Source organism: Crinia signifera, chromosome 6 (assembly GCF_055691185.1).
Source record: "Crinia signifera chromosome 6, ASM5569118v1, whole genome shotgun sequence".
NCBI classification, from domain to species: Eukaryota; Metazoa; Chordata; class Amphibia; order Anura; family Myobatrachidae; genus Crinia; species Crinia signifera.
This window is the reverse complement of record NC_139222.1, coordinates 178418756-178442445: the sequence shown is the minus strand read 5'-3', so window position 1 is coordinate 178442445 and position 23690 is coordinate 178418756. Positions and strand designations below refer to the sequence as shown.

Below are 23690 nucleotides of genomic sequence, written 5' to 3'. Positions count from 1 at the left end.
CATAGTTTAATTAAGAGATTTTGTCAAGCTATCAAGAAAATCCGGCCTAGGGTTAGGTCAATAATCCCCCAGTGGGATCTTAATTTAGTCTTGAATGGACTTATGGAGGCTCCGTTTGAGCCGTTGGACAGAGCGAAGTTAAAGTTTCTAACATGGAAGATGTTATTTTTAGTTGCAATAACTTCAGCAAAAAGAGTGGGAGAGATTCATGCTCTATGCATTAAAGAACAATATTTAAAGATTTTCCCGGATCGGGTGGTGCTGAGGACCAGACCGTCCTTTCTACCCAAGGTGGTTTCCTCGTTTAATTTAAGTCAAGAAATTGTTTTGCCTTGTTTTTTTCAAAATCCTCTGACGAAGAAAGAGGAAAAATTGCATACATTAGATGTCTTGAGAGCCATCAAGATATATCTACACAGGACAACGGGGTTCAGGAAGTCAGAAGCATTATTCGTGATTCCCCAGGGGGCAAAGAAAGGGTTGACTCCGTCAAAACAATCAATGTCAAGGTGGCTAAAAGAAGTAATTGCATTCACTTACAGAAAAGTTGGTCGTGAAGTTCCTGAGGGTATTAAGGCTCACTCAACAAGGGCAATGGCGGTTTCTTGGGCTAGAGAGGCCAAAGTTTCTGCTAAGGAGATTTGTCAAGCAGCCACCTGGTCTTCCTTGCATACCTTCTCTAAGCATTATGCATTGGATGTCGCAAGCCCTAATTTCGGAAGTGAAATTCTTAAGCAAGTCTTGGCTTGAGGTATAGTATAACCCACCCTACTGCTTTGGTACATCCCAATGTAATGGCTGCCATGAAGTATGAAGGAGAAAGCAAGGATTATACTCACGATAATACCTTTTCTTCGGAATACTTCATGGCAGCCCAAAAATTTGTTGGCCCTCCCTATTTGTGTTTTTTCCCTAGGATCAGGACGGAGACAGTCAAAGACTATGGTCTATGGGGAGGTGCCAGATTATATAGAGGAGGGGCTGGATCCTGGGGAAAAAACTACCTGTCTAATTGGAGAGGAGAGAGGGATGAACCCAATGTAATGGCTGCCATGAAGTATTCCGAAGAAAAGATATTATCGTGAGTATAATCCTTGCTTTTCTAAGCGATCTGACTTACTTTCTAAGCGATGTATTCAAATTAACACACATTGCTGTGTGTGTAGGGCCCATAGCAATGCGCGGCCATGCATGTCCCTATCTCCAGGAGCTGTATAACCAGCCTTCCGAATAAATCTTACTTAACTTAAATTTCCCATGCTTAATTTACTAGTTTAATTGAATACATCGTTGTCACTTTCTTATCAATCTAGTTTAGGGGAAGATCAAGGGGACTATCTTATGTGGAATCTGCCATACTAAATCTCTTGCACAAATCTCTAAATTTTGTAGGCCCCATAAATAAGAATAATTTAGATTAAGAGTTTTTTAACATCTAGAACTAATCTGGGACACACCCTCCGCAATTATACATTTTTCTGAATGTCTTAAATGTGGAAGATTGACTATGTTGCTGATAACAAGGGGCCTTATTCAGATGTGGTTGGAGTGTGCATTGCTGCTGCTTACTTGGAAAATTCCCAATGTGCTTGTACATCCCATGCAATGTCCCGGATTTCAGATTATTTCCACATAAAATCAGCACGTTACATTAAATGAAGAGATTGGACAAGATACATTGTTGAAACTCTGCTGGCAGCTGACCTTTATCAATGATCTTGTTGGATCCTCTGCACTGTGGGCCTTATCCTGGTTCACTCTCAGAGGAAAATTCTTTCTCAAACGGACAAAACCATGTGCACTGCAGGTTGGGCAGATGTAATTTGTGCAGTGAGAATTAGATTTGGGTGGGGTTTTCAAAGTGAGATCTATATTGCAGTGTAAAAATAAAGTAGTCAGTATTTTCCCTGCACAGAAACAAAATACCTCACCCAAATCCAATTCTCTCTGCACATGTTACATCTGCCCCAACTGCAGTGCACATGGTTTTGTCCATTTTGGAGTGAAACAGAATAAGGCCATGTGATCCAGATTCTCCAGACACTGGCCTTTGGTACAATAAGTTAAATAATTTCCAACCCAGCACACTGGCTTTTGCCTTTATTGTAAAATCCAGATTGTGAAATGTGAATATTTTCACTTGTGAAATATGAATATATTCTGGATATTGCAAATACATTTTGCTCCTTATCTATTCCTCGGATACTTACCCATTATTTTGTGTCCGTGCTGGGACCATGGGTTAGATTCTGACCAGAGAACTTTCTATGTAAAGAGTTTTATGTTCTTCATGTGTTCTGCTAGCATAACAGGCAGGGGTGAATGATGACATATATTTTCTGTAAAGCATTGCAATGATAATATATATATAAATAGTCCTCACAGAGTGATAAAAAAAACCTGTGTAAAGTATGTACAGTCCCCTGGGCGCAATTAAGCACAGCAGCATTTGAGGTTACAAATGTTTTAAGCTACTGGATTGTTCACGGCAAGTTATGTTTACTTGGTTATGTTTTTCTCCTCCAGGGATGGATGAATGAAATCCAGAACTACGATCCAGAGACGTATCATGCCACCCTCACACACTCAGTCTTTGTTCGTCTGGAAGGTTCCACTCTACGACTTTCAAAGCCCAACAAAAATGTCTCCCGGAGAGCCATTTACAATGAGGCCAAGCCTGAGGTGGTCTATGTGAGCCAGAAGATCTATGATCTGGTAGACAGCAAAGTGAGTATCAGTTCAGAAGGAACATTTTCTGAATTGTGATAGTTTTTGGACAAATAGCAGAAATGGGAAGTCATAGCTTGCCAGACAGCTTATGCCAATACTTTTCTGTTGCCTTATAAACTAGACCTTCCCGTTTCAAAAAAAAAATGTAAGTGCCCCAATGTGATCAACCCTATATACCAGGTAAAATCTCTTTTCTTGTGCGTTTTCTACCTAGTGGCCAAGTCTGTACCCAGTAGATCTGTAAAATATGGGAACCACTGTATGGTCTCTAGCAGTGGGCGAAGTAGGAATTTTGAGTGGCAGTATGGAAAATTTAAATGGATATTGGACCTTTTATTCTGGTCCACACGGCATCCCGGACGCTGCCCCCCATGCCTCGCACCCACGATCCCTCGCACAGTCTGGAATGAATGATTTGCATAATCATCCATTCGCAGCCTTGGGTGCTGGGGATAAATCATTCGATGGTCAGTGACCATCAAATGATTTATCCAGCGCACGCAGAGATGTCTCTGATCTGCAAGCTCCCTGTGCGGGAAGCAGGCAGGCAGCTGACAACCGCTGATGACATCGACCAGCAACTTCCACTGCCTCTTCTCCCGGCAGTGTGACATTTCCATCTGCGACCATCTCTGGTTCCAGATGAAAACGGGACACTGAGCAATATATTGCTTGCAATATATTGCCAGCGATCATATTGCCCCATGTGTACGCACCTTTAGAGGGAGGATGCAGGGTGGGTGGAGAACATTTTGGGGATGGGGACCTAAGAAGAGGGGGGATGCTGGGTTGGAGAAGGACATTTTAAGACACTGAATGAGAGAGGGTTGCAGGGTGGGAGAGGGGCACCAGGTGAAAGAGGAGATGCAGGTTGGGAGGAGGACCGGTTAGGGAGAGGGACAGAGGAGGGGCTGGGGGGTGCTGGATGGGAGAGAACACAGGGTGTGGTAGAGGGACATATTGGGGACTGTGTTATAATCTTAAAGCCTACCAGACCTTCTTGGTGTGTGTTTTGCGTGGCTGCAGATACGGGAACCGGGCACACCCCATGTGGGCGCCTGGTGGAAGGGTCAGAGTTCACAAATCATTCGATGGTTAGTGAGTTGCAAACTGATTTGCAGCTCAGCCATCCATTAGCAAGTCATTCATACACTTGAACGGGCCTTGATTTCACTTTGTCTGAACGGCGCCTATCTGATCGCAGACCTTACACAGCAGTGATCAGGTCTGAATCAGGAACCTTGCGCACCGGGCTCGCAGCCCGTCTTGCCAAGGTGAATGGGGGTGCACGGGGTAGTCCCCTGGCTCAAAGTCAAATGTCCAAAAGTTCAAATGTCCCAAACTTGTTATATGGAAACAATTGTAGGCAGTCTCTATCTGAGTGCGGCGTCCCGCTGCTCAGATCAAATACGTGGAAGTTCGGGTACCCCTTTAAGTTGCCGCGGTGTGGGTGCGGGTTTTCGGGAAAGTGACTGAGGGTGCAGATTAGAGTGTGCCAGTGTGCGTTCAGCCTGTGCACCGTTCGAGCGCCGCACGCGTGTGGTATCCACAGCGTGTAGTGGTCCCAGTGTGGAGAGCCGTCTGCACTGGAGCAGGGGACGGAGGCACTTCGCCGTAACCGATGGTGTCGGTGTGTGCGCAGTGTCCCGCCGCCTGACTGGGAGTCCTCCTGCCTTGCGTGCAGTCCCTACTTCCTACTTAACCTTCTTCTCACAGCCGGTGTACTGCGTCCTCCGATTGGCGCCTGCAGCACGATCTTCCTGGATTACACAGCGGTGTAGCCGGGCGGTGTCCGTGAGGGGTCCTGAATGGGAATAATGTCAGTGATTTCCTCAACGCGTTTTAACTTCTGTGAGCCTTCTTCATGGAGGTTGATAAGTCTGGTGTGGAGCTGGTTTGGTACTCTTTACCTAGAAGGGCCCCCGCGATTGGAATCGCGGGCGTCGGGGGTAAAACATCGCGGGCATCGCGGGTAAATTAAAAACGGGTGCCCGCGATGACCGCGATTTTCCCATAGGGATCAATGTTAAAAACGGTGATTGACCGCGATTTTAATGTTAAATGCCTCAATGCCCGCGATTTGGCCATAGGAATCAATGTTAAATGGGCCACAGAGCCCTAATAGTCACCGTGAACTCTGAAATGGCCCCCACAATTGTTAACGCCACCCCACGATCAACGTGAACCCGAAGCGTGGCGAGCGCAGCGAGCCCGCGAGGGGCGGCGTTACGCGTCCTCCGACCTTTTCATGCCCTACTATCCACGTCGGCGTGGAGTTGAGAATAGAATAGTGTGGCGAACGCAGCGAGCCACCGAGGCCCGAAGCGTGGCGAGCGGACGCGGATACCTTCACAGGTAAACGCGTCCCCTCGCGGGCTTCACAGGTGTCCGCTTTTCGCCACGGACACCTGTGAAGCCCGCGAGGGGACGCGTATAACTGTGAAGGTATCCGCGTGCGCTCGCCACGCTTCGGGCCTCGGTGGCTCGCTGCGCTCGCCACACTATTCTATTCTCAACTCCACGCCGACGTGGATAGTAGGGCATGAAAAGGTCGGAGGACGCGTACCGCCGCCCCTCGCGGGCTCGCTGCGCTCGCCACGCTTCGGGTTCACGTTGATCGTGGGGTGGCGTTAACAATTGTGGGGGCCATTTCAGAGTTCACGGTGACTATTAGGGCTCTGTGGCCCATTTAACATTGTTTCCTATGTAAAAATCGCGGGCATTGAGGCATTGAACACTAAAATCGGGTCCAATCTCATTTTTAACATTGGTCCCTATGGGAAATCGCGGGCATCGCGTCGCACCCGATTTTTAGTGCATTCGATGGTCGCGATGGGCGCCCTTCTAGGTAAAGCGTACCGCTGGTTTAAATCCCCCCCTCAGTCCTGTGATTGGTCAAAGTTGCTGATCATTCATTGATTGATGCTTGTGTCAATCAGAGCCTATTGTGTGCAGGTTTGCCTGATTAAATGCCCTTTCATGCTTTATTGATTCAGTCTGACAGCTGACAGTCATGAGGTGTTAGGTTTCTCTTTGTGCTTACTGATCAGTGTCGACTTGTGTCGATCTAGTCAATTTGGTATTTATCGTTGTTTCCATATAACAAGTTTGGGACATTTGAACTTTTGGACATTTGACTTTGAGCCAGGGGACTACCCCGTGCACCTCCATTCACCTTGGCAAGACGGGCTGCGAGCCCATTGCGCAAGGTTTCTGGGAACTACCATTTCAATCAACCAATTAGACTACTATTGTAGACTTGAACCACTGTATCTACCACCTGCAGTTTTATATTCACTATTGTTTTTTCAGTGTCACACATATATTTTATTCCACATTAACTATACACTAGGACGGAGCTCAGCACAAACCTTCCTTTTCTTTATGATTATCAATACCAGTATAGTTCAGTCCAGTCAGACTATACTAAGTGCTTTGCAGCTAGCCCGACCACAATCACTCAGTGCGCAGGTACACCCCTAGCATCTAGGTCTGAATCAGGCCCTATATGCACTCTCTTCTACTGTCCGCTTTCTTTGTAAAGATTGTAATTGGATTGGTACATTTACAGTATGGTGAGTATTTTACTTTATTACTTAAACTGAACACCATGTTTAATGAGCACCATTTTTTTTCTGGCACAGGTGTATCTGGTTCCCAAGAGCCTGGCACGAAAGCGTTTGTGGAACAAGAAGTACCCAATCTGCCTGGAACTAGCACAGCAAGACGACTTTATGTCAAAAGCTCAGCTGGATAAAGACAGCAGTGAGGAAAAATCTGAGAAAGGGGACAGCCTGACTGAAGAAAGCAAAAATATCACCACCCTGCAAGATGGCAGCAAGTCCACTGGAAACCGTGATCAAGTCCTTTACCTGTTTGGCAGGACAGGAAGGGAAAAGGAAGAATGGTTTCGCAAGTTCCTTCTCGCCTCCAAAATGAAGACTGAGCTGAAAAAAACCGCCACATCTGCAATTAAATCCGGTACTGCTGGTTCATTTTAGTTATACAAGATTTCATAAGACCTTTCCCTTTAGAAATCATGATTAAAATAGCCCTAATCCATATGTTGTGTCTTTCGTCTCTGAAATATGACATTTAAAAACATGGGCTGGCATTCAATAACACCCGATCATTGATCGGTGGTAATTGTCTTGCCGTGGGCTATTCTATTCGCTCCGATAAACTGGCGCGTGTGCACGTCTTAACTGGGATTATATTTTCCCCTGCCTCTAGCTTTTTTAATTGAAAACACACAGGTTTCACTGAAACTGTGTTTTTGGCCAAAGATGTTTTTTTTTTTTTGTTTTTTTTTCTTCAGCCATCCAAATTAGTTAGCCTGAAAAAAAATTAAAAAATCAGCGTAATATTTATTCACAAATACACATACACACCACCAGACATTACACACACATAAATGTTCGATATAGAATTAAAACACCACATACAAATACTATTATCACTTCCTATAGCCAGCATCTCTCCACAGATAGCTGACCTCAATTTACAATAAAGTTCCTCATTAATTATTATTGTGTATCCTTCAAGCAGGCTAATTGTTACTTGTATCCTTCAGAGCAGCTGACACACTCACTCTCCTTACCTGCTTTTAATGACTATATATGGCCATTCAGTAAAATGCTATGTCACAGTGTTTTACTGGAAAACACTGTAAGGTAACATTTCTTATGCCGATACAGATGCAGTCACACACAAAATATAATCATGCAGTGTATCCCTTTCAATATGCAAAGTCTGCTTGTGTGTCTTTTCACATAGTGGGGGAACAGGATGCTCAGCGTATGGCAAGATGCTTGCCCTGTAAAGGATTGTTACTTGCAAAATTCTGGCATTCTTGCATAAAGTCCTGCACCTCCGGGTCCTCGCAGACTATTATATTTAGCCCTTTATCTTCATTTGATGGATCCAATAAAGAGGACACCCAAAAATGTAACTGAAAGCCTGATGTACGATATTGCATGGAGCAGCTGTGCAAGTATATACTAATGCTCCAGGAGGTGTCTGGAATATGCTCATGATGGCCGGAATTTTCACACTGCTAAGGCTGTAGAAGCTACATCCGAGGCCAGAAAGCATGGGTGTCATGCCCCAAATTTCTGAAATACTGGCTCCTTTCCCACCCCCCAAGCGGCCACATCAAGTCAATCATACTGTGGCTTAGTTGGCACTCCAATCGTTATCACAGAAACGAATCTACACATGCACAGTACAGATCATGAGATAAATGTAAACTACCGGGTTTACGCACATCTCGGAATTAGGCCCCAAGAAAATATTTGCTTGGGATAGAAGATACCGGGGTAGATGTATGAAGCAGTGATAAGGGAGGAGAACGGATAATGTCTGGTACTTAATCACCAGCCAGTCAGCTCCTGACTGTTAAGTTACAGGCTGGGGTTTAAAAGGGACAGTTAGAAGCTGCATTATACATCTACCACACTGTATTTGGTCTTCTATAACAAACCCAGGTGTCTGTGTCATTTGCATATTTTTGCATATCCACTGTGTACATGATCCCAGCTAAGTGCTTTAGCGTACAACTTTGAATCACCCCCTGCAACACCTGTCCTGGCACCCATGTTTGTAACAAGTTGTAAGTGCAACTTGCCTGGAAACAAGACACATGCATGCACAAATACAAATACACACACACACACACACACACACACACACACACAAAAAAAGCGCCACAACTTGCAGTGGACCAGTTGGTAGAACTGTGAATGTGCATCATGTGGAAATGAGTCCAAGACTTCCTTCTTTGTTGCATCCAGATGTGATAGATAATCATACTATATGTAAAGACTAATGAATGGACCATTTCCAGCTACATGCGCTTGTGAGGTCGCCGATGTGTTGTGCAGGAGAAAAAGACATTCCAGAACCAGTTTTAGTCCTTCTCTGTCTATAGTATTGTGATATTGCAACCTATTTGTAAATACATAGCGTATAATAAGATGGGTAAAGTGTACTGCTTGTTTGCTTCCCACAGGGCTCCTGGCGCACAGCAGACAGAACAGTCAGTCTGGTATCCTGACACACAGCCGGAACAGCAGCAAGGGTAGCATGGATGAAGTCATGTCCCAGCCCCGCAGCAAGGAGGCACCAGGAACAGTCAAGCAGAAAATGATGCTGGAATATGATGTTTACATGGCAAGGTGTATCCCACAAGAGGAGAAGAGTCCAGAGGAGAGCCCGGTACACAGTGCTAACAGCAGTCCCACTGCAGCTAAAAAGGTAAGTAGGGTCTGATCATGGCTCCTGCTCTATAGTCTGTTCTATGGGTACCAAGCATTATAGTCAGTGCTTCATTTCAAATAAAATAAGAACACTTGCAACTGTTTTAGTCTATTGGGAGTAATGTAGTTATAAAATATACTGTGCAAATTAATGATTGAGTGTGTGATATGTGTGTGGTGTGTGGCGGTGGGAAGCAGGGACAGAGACGACGGGGTGACACAGGGACAGAGACGGCGTGGTGACGCAGGGACAGAGACGGCAGGGTGACGCAGGGACATGCACCTCCATGTCACCGAGCCTTAGTGCACTACATGTCACATTCGTCCCATGTGCTACTGGTCATGCTGTAGGATGAGGTCAGCAATTATAAGGCAGATGTGTAGAACATGTATGCACAAACAGTATATATTATAATGAGCACATGTGAGAGGGTACCATTTTGTGTGTGTGTGTGTGTGTGTGTGTGTGTGTGTGTGTGTGTGTGTGTGTGTGTGTGTGTGTGTGTGTGAGAGATTACACTCACTAACGGTGAGAAATGTTGTGTAAGGTTTTGCATTCGAATTTCTGGAAATAATACAATGGCCTCCTTGAGGTGCTTCCTCCCTTTTTCTTCTGCAACTGGTATGTGACAGACATTTCTCTTGGCACAGATTGGCACAGTGCAAGCACTGGAGGAACAGCAAGCCTGGGTTAACGCTTTACTTGGAAGAATGTTTTGGGACTTCCTGGGAGAAAAGTACTGGTCCGATCTGGTGTCCAAGAAGATTCAGATGAAACTTAGTAAAATAAAGGTTAGTGTTTTCTTCCTGGCATTGTGTAAAACGAGTGTACTGTAAATAACTAGTGTTTAGTTGCATTTATAGTAACGACCTTTAACACCTCTGACACAGATTGTATTTAGCCGTCAATAATTATAACTATTGATGATGAGCAATTAATGGTTTGACTGAGCATATGTGCTTAGTGGGGTTGGCACTGAGCAGCCACTCATATTTACAATTGGCCAACCAACTATGGTGAAACAAATCACCATCACCATCAGATCATCAATGGTTCCTACTTGTCAGTGGTTGATTGCCAATGAACAGTCACATGTAAGTATTGCCAATGTTTGGAGCTTTCAGATTATTGCCAAATAAAAGATTGATATGGGTGGCCACGATCATCTGCCATCTGGACAACTTTGGGATGCAGAGGGAACTGTACACAAGGTTGTGTTGCGTACTTTGATTTCTATTCAGATGTTTACATATCTTGAAATAACCATTCCCTATATGTGTGAAAATATCTTTTAAATAATTTTTACCAATTTTGCTACCTGCACTGCATTAGCCATAAGGTGCTCTGCATTTTGAGATTAACTTTCAATTCACAAGTTAAAAACAAGTCCACTCCTGTCCAGTGTAAGCCTAATGCACGGTGTTCTTACAGCTGCCGTACTTTATGAATGAACTGACGCTGACAGAACTTGATATGGGTGTGTCTGTGCCGAAAATTCTCCAAGCCTTCAATCCGACCATCGACCACAGAGGTAACTATCTGAGCCATCTCTTTTTTTATGTGTAGGACATGCCTGGTCAACATGTGGCTCCAGCTGTTATGAAACTACAAGTCCCAGCATGCCTTTCCAGAGTTTTACTATAAGGGAATGCTAAAACTGTGGCAAGACATGCTGGAATGTGTAGTTTCACAACAGCTGGAGGGCCGCAGGTTTGCCAGGCCTGGTGTAGGAACTGCTTTCAGGTCAGTGACTGTGAAAAAAAATGATAAGCAACAAGATGGCTAATAGGACATATATGCCTTCACATTGATAGAACAAGGACATGACCTTGCATAGATACTTGATGGCACTGTATCTGGACAGAATTAAAATTACCTTACACAATTAACAATAGGTTTTCTTTAAGAAGGATTCATTGTGCAGCTCCTAAACGTACACCTGTGGAAACTTTTCACTCCATGTGGTGTCAATAAGTCTCATCCATAGTAAAGGAGTTGGAGAATGGTGTCTGCCTGCAACACAAGTGCACAGATTGTCTGTCTTGAAATAAGTGAAGATAGACAGCCAATACACTGATAGAAGTCAGTATCCAAATTTTGTTATAGCTTGTGAAGATACTCTTATGCTTTTTTTTTTTTTTTTTTTGCTTTGTAGGTCTCTGGACAGATCTGGAAATTTCCTACAAAGGCTCTTTCCTTATGACTTTAGAGACCAAGATGAATCTGACCAGATTGGGTAAGGAACCACTTGGAGAAGCCTTGAAAGTTGGAGATCTCGGTAAAGAGGGGTGAGTGAAGATTTGTAATGTTCCACCTCCAGGGTTTTTTCAGGTTAAAAAATGGATATAATGCTACAATAGAATGGAAAAATCAGCAGGGAGTACAGCATTATGGCAGAATAGGTGGCACCGTATTTTGGTGGGTAGAGTAGAATATTCGGAGAAACATGCTGGGTAGAGTAAAGTTTCAGGAGAAAGCCGGGATGTTGAAGGGAGGCAGGATTGGCAGGCGGTGTTCATGGTTCTTTGAGGGACTAGAATCAATGTATATATTGGTATCTCTAAATGGGTAAGAAGCAGATAAATGCGGACTATGGAAGTAGGCTTATATGCTGCAGACAATACTGGGGCGAAGTTCTTTTAAATGGTATGAAGGGGTAAAGCTTGAGGGTACTTAGAAGGTAAGTGGGTCAGTGTGTAAAATGCAAACTGAGCCAATGATATTCAAGACCTGGTTCAGAATCACATGGAAAGTGGCCACACCACTTGCCTGAATATAAGTGTGGAATGGTTCTAAGGCAGGGGTAGCCAACTGGGAGTCCTCGAAAGCTACCAACAGTTAATGTTTTCCAGATCTCCTCACAGAATCACAAGTGAAATAATTAGCTCCACCTGTGGATCTTTTAAAATGTGTCCGTCAGTAATGAGTGCACCTGTGCAGCAGCTAGGTTGTCTGGAAAATGTGAACTTTGAAAAAAAAAAAGGGTGGGGTTTTTAAAAGATGGGGCTGAATGGTTGAAAGTATGGATGTATAATTATCTTTTCATGGGATATTTAAAGTCGATGATGATCCAACAAGCATGGATCATCATCAACTTTAAATATCCCATGAAAAGATAAGTATACATCCATACTTTCAACCATTCAGCGCCATCTTTTAAAAACCCCACCCCCTTTTTTTCAAACATAATATAGGATCAATAGGGATTGATCCAAGGGCATTGAAATAAAGGCAACAGAATCACAGGAGCGCCACACTTTTTTCAAAATTCCCCACAAACTTTGGAAAATGTGAACTGTTGGTAGCTCTCGAGGACTGGAGTTGGCTACCACTGTTCTAAGGGATATTGGGAGCAACGGATGCATGAGGTGTGGATATTCGCAGAGTACATAAGGAAGAAAATGCTTGCTTGAAAGGCTGAGGGCACAGACGTTGCATTGTTGTTAAAATTGAGGATGTTTGGAAAGTAGATTAGACGGGATGGAGGTGAAGATTGTTTGTGGAGCGGCTAGGTGCTTTTATCTGTTAGAGCCTGCTTTGTTAAATATAAAATGAGGAAACCTTACAGACGATCTTGTTCTCTTCTAAGTTAATATTAGTACATCTGGGTATTCATTTATCTTTCTATTTTTCCTCTTTGCTTTCACCAATGGATTTGTAAATGGTGAGTGCAATGTGTACTCTGGTGCTATTTTTATACAGGATAGAAAGAATTGTGTTACATGTTAAATCATTAATGATCTGACACCTAATACTGTGAATTTAGCAAAACAAATGTTTAGATGGAGCTTAGTACTCGGCTCACTGAGCAAGAACCAGGAAAGTGCTAATATCAGTTGATTCATCTATAAATAGCTGTTACCTATCCCAGATATGAGTGACTTGTAGAGAACATTAATGCATGGTGATTAATTATATATCACCCATGTTCTGGACGTGTACATTAGTGTTCCCCCACATCCGCACACACGTGTACCATATATCAGCTTCTGTAACTGCAACCGTAGACTTATACTGTACATCCCGATCACCTATTCACTGACCCTTTTCAGCTATTTCTATTTCCCTTCCTCTCCAAGTGACCCAGAGACCCATAGCATAGGATGCTGTATTCCTCCAGGAGCTTTGCTAAATGTCAAGTCCACTTTCATTATTCTCATGGTCATTAATATGTTTACTGTGGCTGGACCTTGATGTTATACACTAGTTATAAATCATTATTCTATCTCTGTTATTACATAGACACAATATTGTTGGTCAGGAAATATCACTTGGAGAGGAGATGGGACTAAGCATTGCTAGGCTGTTATTATATGTTTTTTATTTCTCACAGTGCTTCACATGAACACTTCAGTAAATATGGGTCTTCATATAAAAATATTGCCCATTAAAAAGAAAAAAAAAAACCACCTTGTCCTTACTTGCCTTTCTATCGTCTTATCAGTGCCAGACCAAGGGCGTATTACCTAGCGGACAGCGATGAGGAGTCATCCAGTGCTGGTTCCTCTGATGAAGATGATGCTCCAGAACTAACAGGGGATAGACAGATGACACCTGAGGGGTAAGAAATACCCCACATCTACAACTAAGAGGGGGTTTCTCTATATTCAGTGACCAGTTCAATTGTGGTGTGCGCTCTTCTGCCGGCCATCTAAACATATGGGTGTTTATTGAAGCTGTTCAATTGTTGTTCCAAACAGACAGCCATTAGCCTTTAGTGTGACTGACCGCTTTGAGCATCCAAACCCATCTAAAGTTCTTGTTTGAGAATCTTACAGTACAGATTTGGGCTCCCAAACTACAGACTTTTTCACACATTTTTGAAAATACAACAGCACTGAATTGTTTAGACCGCTCACAGGGGCACATGCCACAATTGAATTAGCCCACTAGTCTCTCTCAATTCTCAGATTTGTTTCTGTTCAACTGAGCTCTACCTCGATCGTCCAGAGCTAAGCTTAAAGGACCCCATACACTAGTCCAATTTGGCCACTTTTCACCTGATTCCGACAGATCGGACTGAGAAATGGTTCAAAAGTGTCCAAATCGATGAGTTTGACAACCGATCCAATGCCTGGTCCCCTTCGCATCACTGTCTGAGATCGTCCCTGCTGCACGTCCGACCTCAGACTTGGACCCCTTCCAGGCAGTGGGGAATGGGGTCCCATGCAAAATATTACATGTCAAAGCACCACATGCTATGTATCACATGCAAGCTTGCTACCCAGGACCTTCAAGGGGGATCGAATGGGCTCTACACTGCTGCAAGAAGTCGCAGCAATCTATGTCCACCTTAAGTGTGTGGATAGGTTGAAAAGTCTGAAGAGGTGCAATGTATAAGAATCTTACATCCTACCCCTTTATTATCACTCTCCAGTTTTATCCTGATTTTGCTTGATTTAGCTTAATTTAGTGCTTGAGTTAAATTATTAAAATGGTGGAACATCAGGAAGGGATTTATTCTGCGGAACCCATGTTGCACCATATAAATAAAGTAGGAGGATGATGATGGTGGTGCCCATAACTTGCCTAGAAATATACTTCTCTGCTGAGAGGTGCAAAATGCATCCTATTGAAAGTATAAAATGAGATCCAATCACTGCCGGGTCTGAGCTGGTGGAGTGCAGTGCAAAATTTACTTTAGTTGCATTTACATCATTGCAATACTCAAAACTAGAATATCTATTATGTATTTATAAAGAACCATCCTTGCACCCCAATCTTCCCATTGGTCAAGAACTTCTGCATCATTATAGATAACACTATCATGCCATTCCGTGTTCTTTCTAATTAATGATTTCATAAGGCTGAAATATTTATACAACTATATATACTAACAGGTATGCAGGACCACATCGGACGAGCAAGATAATGAGATTTGTGGACAAAATCACAAAATCCAAATATTTCCAAAAAGCCACAGAGACAGAATTTATAAAGAAGAAAATTGAGGAGGTATCAAATACACCACTCCTGTTGACCGTGGAGGTACAAGAGTGTAAAGGAACACTAACAATAAACATTCCACCGCCACCTACTGACCGGATATGGTAAGAGCAACACTGAAAGAACAAACTGTAAAACAGACAGACATAGAGGTTGGAGCGGAGGGCCCTATACCCTGCTCATACAAACATAATTAATATTTAATCCAACTTAAATGACACTTCAAAATCGACAGTACCTAGAATTCTACATTTTAGGCAACCAATGAATAAAATGAAAACTATAATTAATGGGCCGTTATACCCCTTACTGGAATGTATACAACTGGCCATAGTTCTAGTTGCAATATGCAGTTTATAGTTCTAGTTGTAATATGCAGTTGTATGATGATACGTATTGCCTTATATGTGAGTGGTCATCGTTCAACTGCATGCAAAGGCTCTAAGGTGAGCTGGTCCAATTTTTGTATTCTATTCACATTTATATAGCGCAGCAATGGAATTTGCTGTTCTATATGGAAAAGTGTTAATAATCATAATAATCTCAGTCCGAGAGAGAAGTATATCATAGTTGTTTTTTTTTTTAACAGATTACTTAGCGGCAGCATAATCTATTGTGTGTGTGTGTGTGTGTGTGTGTATATGTATGTATGTATGTGTGTGTGTGTGTGTGTGTGTGTTTGTGTATATATATATGTATATATATATATATATATATATATATATATATATATATCTCCACATGATCCGGCACTGCCCACCAGTGTAATCAATATAGCTTGCCCGGGTGCTCGTCCAATAGTCAGGGGAACCCTGACCACACACAGCGATCCCAAAAAGACACGTCACTCCGGGTCTGGTAAAATGAAAACGTAGTTTTACTGGTGTCACCAGTAAAACTACGTTTTGAGTTTACCAGACCCGGAGTGACGTGTCTTTTTGGGATATATATATATATATATATATATATATATATATATATATATATATATATATATATATATATATATATATATATATATATATATATATATATATATATATATATATATATATATATATATGCAATAAGTGTCACTCCAGGGGACTTTAGTAAAGCAATTTTATGTTGCAAAGGAGAACAAGTTACATGTTCAAATAGGTCGACGTTTCGATACCATTAGGTATCGTCTTCAAGACAGCATGTAACGAAGTATAACATCAAGGTACATCTGTACCTTGATGTTATACTTCGTTACATGCTGTCTTGAAGACGATACCTAATGGTATCGAAACGTCGACCTATTTGAACATGTAACTTGTTCTCCTTTGCTACATTTTGCAACATAAAATTGCTTTACTAAAGTCCCCTGGAGTGACACTTATTGCATTCTTCTACCAATACCAGTAGTTGGCACCCGGGGCAGTTGCAGTTTTGGATACCTGAGTGCCGGTTCTCTTTGCTCTTTATATATATATATATATATATATATATATCTATCACGGGTGGCACTCCAGAAATAACGACAATCAGACCAGTGTCAAATTACCAACTTTTCAAATGTTATATTAACATTTTTAATCACCCTGATGAAAAATGTTAATATAACATTTGAAACGTTGGTAATTTGACACTTGTCTGATTGTCGTTATTTCTGGAGTGCCACCCGTGCTGCATCTGTATATCGGAGTGAGATTGTCTCTCTCTCTCCCCCTGGGAGGGCACCCGGCCCTATTGCTCAGCTGTTTGGAGTGCCGGCCATCCATTGTAAATTTGTTTTATATATATATATATATATATATATATATATATATATATATATATATATATATATATATATAATTACAGTAATCTTAGTCACAGAAACAGAGGCCCTTTGCTAAATCCAGTGTGTGTTCATTGCAAGTAGTTGTTGCTTATTTCTCAGGCAAATGAATTGCTAACACGTAACTTCTTAGCATCACGTAAGCAGGGGTGTGTATACATGAGCACCATATTGCAATAGCAGACGCCACAGTTACATATTACATAATCTCAATTAAGGCTTGGTCTGTCCCTATAGCTGTTTTGAATGAAGCTGTTGATTTAATATCTTTTTATGTTGAGAAATATCAGTAAATTAATAATAATGAGAAACTGCTGCCTTAGTAGGTAGAAAACCTGTATATTGAGGGCTTTCAGTATGTTGCACATATAATCAAAAAATAACTCTCTCCTGATTTCTGTGGTTTATTTGATTGAAAGCTAAGGAAAGTCCCATATGTACCCTTATTTAGTGTTTGTCCAGTCAGCTACCAAACAGATGATAAAACAGGAGTGACCTAACAGTGTAAAAATGAATGGACCTCATTTATAAAGCGCAGACAGATGGATATATTAACAGGTGTGCCAAGAGACCTAAAGATTTCCACTTTTCAACTGGCACAAACTTTAAATCCATCTATGAGGTGGACATAGAAATGCAGCTAGAAATGAATTCCCATCCTCTATCCCAGTGCTTCCCAACCCTGGTCCTCAAGTACCCCCAACAGTGCATGTTTTGCAGGTCTCCACACAGAATCAGTGAAATAATTAGCTCCACCTGTGGATCTTTTAAAATGTGCCTGAATAATCTGTGCACCTGCCGGGTGACCTGGAAAACGTGTACTGTTGGGGGTACTTGAGGACCAGGGTTGGGAACCACTGCTCTATCCCCTTTCAATAATCTCACTGCGCCATCTTCGTAGATTGTTAGGAACACCCTCGCTTCATTGAAATACTCTCTTCAGCCCGTGCAAATGACTGTTCTGATTTACAAGCCAAGTCCCTGGGCAGATATCAAGGTCTACATACACAAGAAAAGATGCAGTGAGATCATAGATCATTTTACACTACATAAATGACAACCTCTAGTAAAGTAAAGTATATAGACCACATGTATTCCACATGTGGCTCTCCAGATGCTATAAAACTAAGCTTCAAAAGTGATAAAATGGAGAGTGAGAACAACCAGCCAACCAGCTCCTACCTGTCATGTCACAGACTGTGTTTGAAAAATGTCAGACAGGAGCTGATTGGTTGGTTGTTGATCACTCCGCATTTTATCATTTTTGAAGCTTAGTACATCTGGCCCCTAATCATGTACAAGCAATGTCTTTACATATACTGAGCTCACGTGTTTTGTCCTCCCCATAAGGTACGGGTTCCGGACGCCACCACACCTGGAGCTGAAAGCTCGACCAAAGCTCGGAGAGAGGGAGGTTACTCTTGCTCATGTCACTGAGTGGATTGAAAAGAAGCTGGAGCAGGAATTCCAGGTAAAGATGCATCCTCCCTACACTGATATATTGAGCTATCCACATCATACATATAAATAATAACATATGACATTTTTTTTTTTGGGCGTGGCCAAATGTATTGGCTTCCAAATTCAGCGGGCGGGATGCCAGGTGAACTTGCAGTTTTATTTTAAAGGGGCAATCAATTACAAGGCATGATTTTGGCCAGCATCCCGCATGGCCACTGAACTCAGGGGCTATTACATTTGGCCAATGGTATCCATGGTAATAATATTGATATTCTCCCATAAAATGCTATAATGGGAGATCCACAATGAAACAACATGATGCTACAAGATATAAAACCCAATTTTCAAGAGCTAGATGACAAAAGGTGCTATGTTTATGCACATGCAACATTGGCCAACATGTGAAACAACACATCCTGCAGAACCACTTCAGGCACCGCAGGGTTAAATATTTGAACATGCTATATCATATGTAATTGAGTGTTTTTTTCTTTCTCTCTCTGAATTGCAGAAAATATTTGTCATGCCAAACATGGATGATGTTTATGTGACCATTATGCACTCTGCCATGGATCCCCGTTCCTACAAAGAGGCTGAGTCAGAGGCAGAGGACGCCCCTTGAAATGTGAAGTCCCTGCTGTTTACAGTATTAGACTTTTATTTGCTATTCTGTTGTAAGCTGTGCTGTGTATCTCACATCACCCCACTGGATCAGTGAAGCAGTGTCACTGAACAGCTGAAACAGTGCAGGATCTGAGGGAAGCAGGGGACTGTGTTTATGATTTGTTCTTGGAAGAAAACTCCTGCAAACAGCACTGAGAAATTATTTGCCTTGATCACTCTGTTGGTCATAAGTAGCGATCATGCCCCCACTAACAGAACAGAGATGTGCCTGCATCTCGTCCCTCTTTCTCAATATTTATTCCTACAGGAACTGCCTTCTTGAGAAATCAGTGCGGCTTGTGAAACTGCTGAATTTACTTATAAGAGAATTCTATTTTAAAAATACGTTTATAAACTACCAGCAATCTATCAGAGCAGGAAATGACGGCAAAGTGGTTTTCTGTTTGTCACTTTGAACGTAAATTTGTAGGACTAGGAAAGTCCCCCAAATATATCCAGTAAAAGCATGTGTGTGTGTGTGTTATGAGCACACTTGTTTTAACTCTCCGCTGGGAGTAACCTGTTTAGAGACCGTATGCGCCAAATATCTTCACAATTGTTGAGAAACCAGAAAATGATTTTCATTGTGGAGAAAGATGTCCACCCTCTTAGATCTTACTGACCACTGGAGGAAAAGTTCAAATTAATTTTTTTCTAGTTTACAAAACAAATCAGAGCGCAGGGAAGTAGCAGCTGAATGTTCTATTACAAAATGCTCATTTCTGGAGGGGTTCTAAGACTTCAGGTGGATAATTTGGGTACATAGGCTAATCGGGTTCTTTCTGCCTGCGGTACGTTCTAGGTCTATGAACTGTTGATGTCTTCAGTCTCTATCACTGCCCAGTAACATACGTCATCAGTCTGATCAGCACATTCTGCCGCTGGCACTGAGGAAGCACAGATTGCAGAACTGCGCAAATGATCCTGTTGTTTTGGTGAATGTTGCGGCACTAGTACAAAAACTTAAATCTCTGTATACGTAGCATAGATGCTAACCACACTGCTTTGACCAATAAGACAGGCACTACTTTGAAGAATTAGAAACGATAAGCACTTTTTACAGGTTTTTGGCAGCAAAGCGTGGCAAGTTTCCCCTTTAATGAAAACAAGGAAACTGTAACGGATGCATAGGCAGAAATAAAAACCACATTAATAATTGCATCACCATCTTGCAGGTGTCCTAGTGAATGTTAAATGTCTGCTTCACTTTTCTACAATGACCAAATCTTTTCCTAGGAAAAAATACCTCACTGCCTGCTTCAATTACAACTTATATAAAGGAATAAGCTGCAACAATAGATAATATTTTGGTGATCTGTACCCGATGAAGCATTAATTTACACTTCTAAAATGAAGATTTAACTTTGTTTAGAGAATTACTCCTGTAATTATTTTTATTTATTGTATAATGCTATTTTTGTGTGATATGTATAGAAAGAGCAAAAGATGCTTTATATAGTGACGTACAATCGCAAAGTCTCGTGCTGAATTAATGGTCTTCTGAAGAGTTTGTGAACGCTATCTAGCCCAGCAAGTACGAGTAATCTTCTGTTTGTGGAGCTTCTAATGGGGGAAAGGGGGCCCAAAAGAGCTTTTTTTTTTTTTTGTTCCCTGATTTCTCGGATGCTCAATCAATATTTTGCAGTGACATGTGCAACTGCATTGAATGTGTGAGGCAAGATGACCTCCCACTAGCCAGTCCTTTCGCCTGGTGCCATGGCACCCCCACCCAGAAATATATATTATTTTCTTACAACTTTGCACATTTGAGTTCTGGTAAAATTGCCAAGTTTATTTTGCGCCTGTCGGCTGACATTTTGTTTACAGCGATGTCAGATTTGAGAATAATTTTATCTGGATTTATTTTATATATATATCTCTATATTTTTAAATGTTTTCTAATTTTGTGTTAAACATTCATTTTGTGCGTTCTAATTTAGAGCTTGTGAATTTATAAGATATTTTCTTGTTCTCTACATGTAATTAATATATTAATCTTTAAACTGGTTATGTTTTGGCCATCCATTGAGTAGATCGTCAGTTTGTATTTTTGACGTATTTCTTGTTGGATAGCTCTGTTCTGTCCAGCATTTAGTGGGTTAGTCGCGGCCTTTCCAGTACCCTAGAATTTGCAGTAAACTGAAGATTTCCTTGCACAGGTGTAACACTTTTCATACTACAATCAGTTTAGATTATTTCAACCTGTGAACAGTAATATGAAGAAGGAATATAGTAATGGCACTCCAGTTGCTATAAATGCTTGAAAGATTTGTAAAAATATTTTGTACATACAAGTCTGCATAAAATAGAGTTCCAAATTCTTGATCTTTGAGGGTAAGTGGTCTTCAACATAGGAGGCAATTTAATTGAAAGCTAATGGATTTGCGGCAGCGGAATCTCGCTCGTGTTTTCTACCTCATAGGGCTGAGGTAGCCAACTCCAGTCCTCGAGCGCTACCAACAGTTAATGTCTCCTCACAGAATCACAAGTGAAGTATTTAGCTCCACCTGTGAATCTTTTAAAATGTGTCAGTGAGTAATGAGTGCACCTGTGTACCTGCGAGGTGAGCTGGAAAACGTGAACTGTTGGTAGCTCTCGGGGACTGGAGTTGGCTACCACTGTCATGAGGAAGAAGCAGTTTTGACTGAATTAGGCTGATACTTCCAACATTTCATTCCCTTCACCCTCAATTGAATTTACCCCTAACTTTAAAAGCTGGTGACAGCAGTGTGACATGTGTTTTGTCAAAATGGAACTCAATCTTGAGGATTTTTACAGCCCCCCCAAAAAAGTTTTTTCTTCTTTTATGAAATGTTCCTTTTTATAGTTAGTTTACACAGTATATTTTATGGCAGTGATAACTCCAAATTCTAAACTGTTTTTGTTGAGTGTGTCATTTTATAACATGTGCACTGAGTGATAGTGAGGGATGGAAGTGGAAAAGAAGCCATTCTTACCCAAGTATGTACAATGCTATACTAGGACATTAAGGGGGAGATTCAATCGCCGTCGAGCATCTCCCGTGGGGGAGATGCTCGACGGGCCCTATTCAATGCTGTCTTCCCCGACAGCATTGCGCAGGGTTTCCTGTCAGAACGAGCCCGACATCTCTAGCTGTCGGGCTCGTTCTGCCGAGAACAGCCGGGAAGTGACGAGCTGCCGGCTGCAGCTCGTCACTTCCCGGCCGCAACTCGCGGCCACGCCCCCTTCTCGCCCCGCTGCAGGCGGGACATTGAATCCCGCCTGCATGTTCTCGGTCGAGCTGACCGAGAACGGGACTGGGTCACGGCAGGCGAGCAAGCTCGTCTGCTGTGACCCGAACATTGAATACCCCCCTAAGTCTGATTCAGCAGTGGACAGATTTGCAAATGCATCCACTAAAAATGCAAATGTATGAGTAGGTGTCAGATGCCTCCTTGCTGCATTTGCAGTCTGGGATTAACATGGGGACTGATGGTCTTGATATTTCCTGCAGGCTCCTTGGAAGTATCCAGAGATGGATATCCTAGCCTTGCCCCATCCAGAAACATCAGCTGCCCCCCACACCCTGTCTGTCAATCAAACTAAGGCAGATGGGGGATTGCATGCTGAATCAGGCCCATAGTTGGGTGCTGAAGGTCCCATGCTCTGGCAGACATTACAAAGGAGGTTTTAATTTGGTCAAATGTGTTAAGTTTGTATTGTCTAAACATATGTCAAACAAGTTAACCAGGAGAAAAATGTTTCCATTACAAAAGAATGAAATGTATATTTGTAGTGCTTTCACCTCCTTAAGAGCATTCAGTTTACAGCAAACCTATCAATGCACTATAAAGAATTATGAAGAGGATGGGCTGTATGGACCCTGCAAGGAAATGATTCCACCAGGACACAGTCCAGTTTTTTGACACCTGGGAAAATCTTAAAATATGAAAGTTTCCATGTTTGTTTGTTAGTTAATAATCAGCCGCTCCACAGGTTTTTGTCAATGTTGATGTCTCATCTGTCTGTTTCATTGTGCACACAAAGCCCTTTAACGGTCTTCAGACTTTATGCACTAACATGGCCAGCTGTTCTGATTCTGTGTTCACGCTGCACTTGGTCAAAATTGGTTGATAACCAAAATCTGCTTGCTGTTTTATTAAATAAAGCAAAGAAAATCCTCATTCTGAAGTTTTTCTTTCTATAGTTAATGTGGACTAAAAAAAATAAATAGATGTGTGATATGAAACATTAATTTTCACCTGCTAAAGTTTAAACTGTGTTTTATTAAATATTTAGAATCTCCATTGTACAATGTTTTGGTGGATATGTAAAAATATAGGAAAGGTAAACTACTATAACCAGCTTCTGTTATTTTACATGTTGGAGGGGAGGAAGAGTCAGGACTGAATTGGTTTATACTTTACTGCTCTCCAATATTTGATTAATATTCCTATTTGATACAGAGCCATCTTCAGTACGCCAGTTCAGTCTAACCATCAAATATTGCTATGCTAAGAGCTAGTAGTGTTAATATAAAAACTGCATGAGAAAGATATTTTCATTGCTAGCAGGCAGGAGCAGGTTTTCATTCCCATCAAAAACCCCTATGCCAGCAAGCTATCCAGCATCACCAAGCCCCCGTGGGGGCTATTGTTACACCACTGCTAAAAACTAACCTGTTAAACATACGTGTTCTCATTATAGAGAACAATATTAGAAGAGACTCAATATATTGCTGTATAATCAAGATATCTTTCTGGTTGGAGCACATAACGGGATTTTTGTCTTACCTGTAAGACAAACCTGCGAAAACCATAGTGGTCACTGGCACAATGGGTATGGGTGGAGCTCCGGTGACACAGGG

At 41.9% G+C, this 23690-nt stretch overlaps 1 protein-coding gene across 3 annotated transcripts in view; it reads left to right on the top strand.

Moving 5' to 3' along the window:
* Positions 1–23007, top strand: part of TEX2 (testis expressed 2) — a 70206-nt gene extending 47199 nt beyond the window's left edge. For 2 of the 3 annotated variants that reach the window (XM_083148272.1, XM_083148273.1), the window contains exons 3-12: positions 2527–2727; positions 6375–6711; positions 8741–8985; positions 9639–9779; positions 10420–10519; positions 11144–11276; positions 13433–13549; positions 14829–15038; positions 18089–18209; positions 18711–23007. In XM_083148272.1, the coding sequence (XP_083004398.1) occupies positions 2527–2727; positions 6375–6711; positions 8741–8985; positions 9639–9779; positions 10420–10519; positions 11144–11276; positions 13433–13549; positions 14829–15038; positions 18089–18209; positions 18711–18821 (1716 nt within the window). In that variant the 3' untranslated portion in view covers positions 18822–23007. The remainder of the gene's footprint in view (positions 1–2526; positions 2728–6374; positions 6712–8740; positions 8986–9638; positions 9780–10419; positions 10520–11143; positions 11277–13432; positions 13550–14828; positions 15039–18088; positions 18210–18710) is intronic. The other variant, XM_083148274.1, reaches the window with a different exon arrangement.
* Positions 23008–23690: the final 683 nt, after the last annotated feature.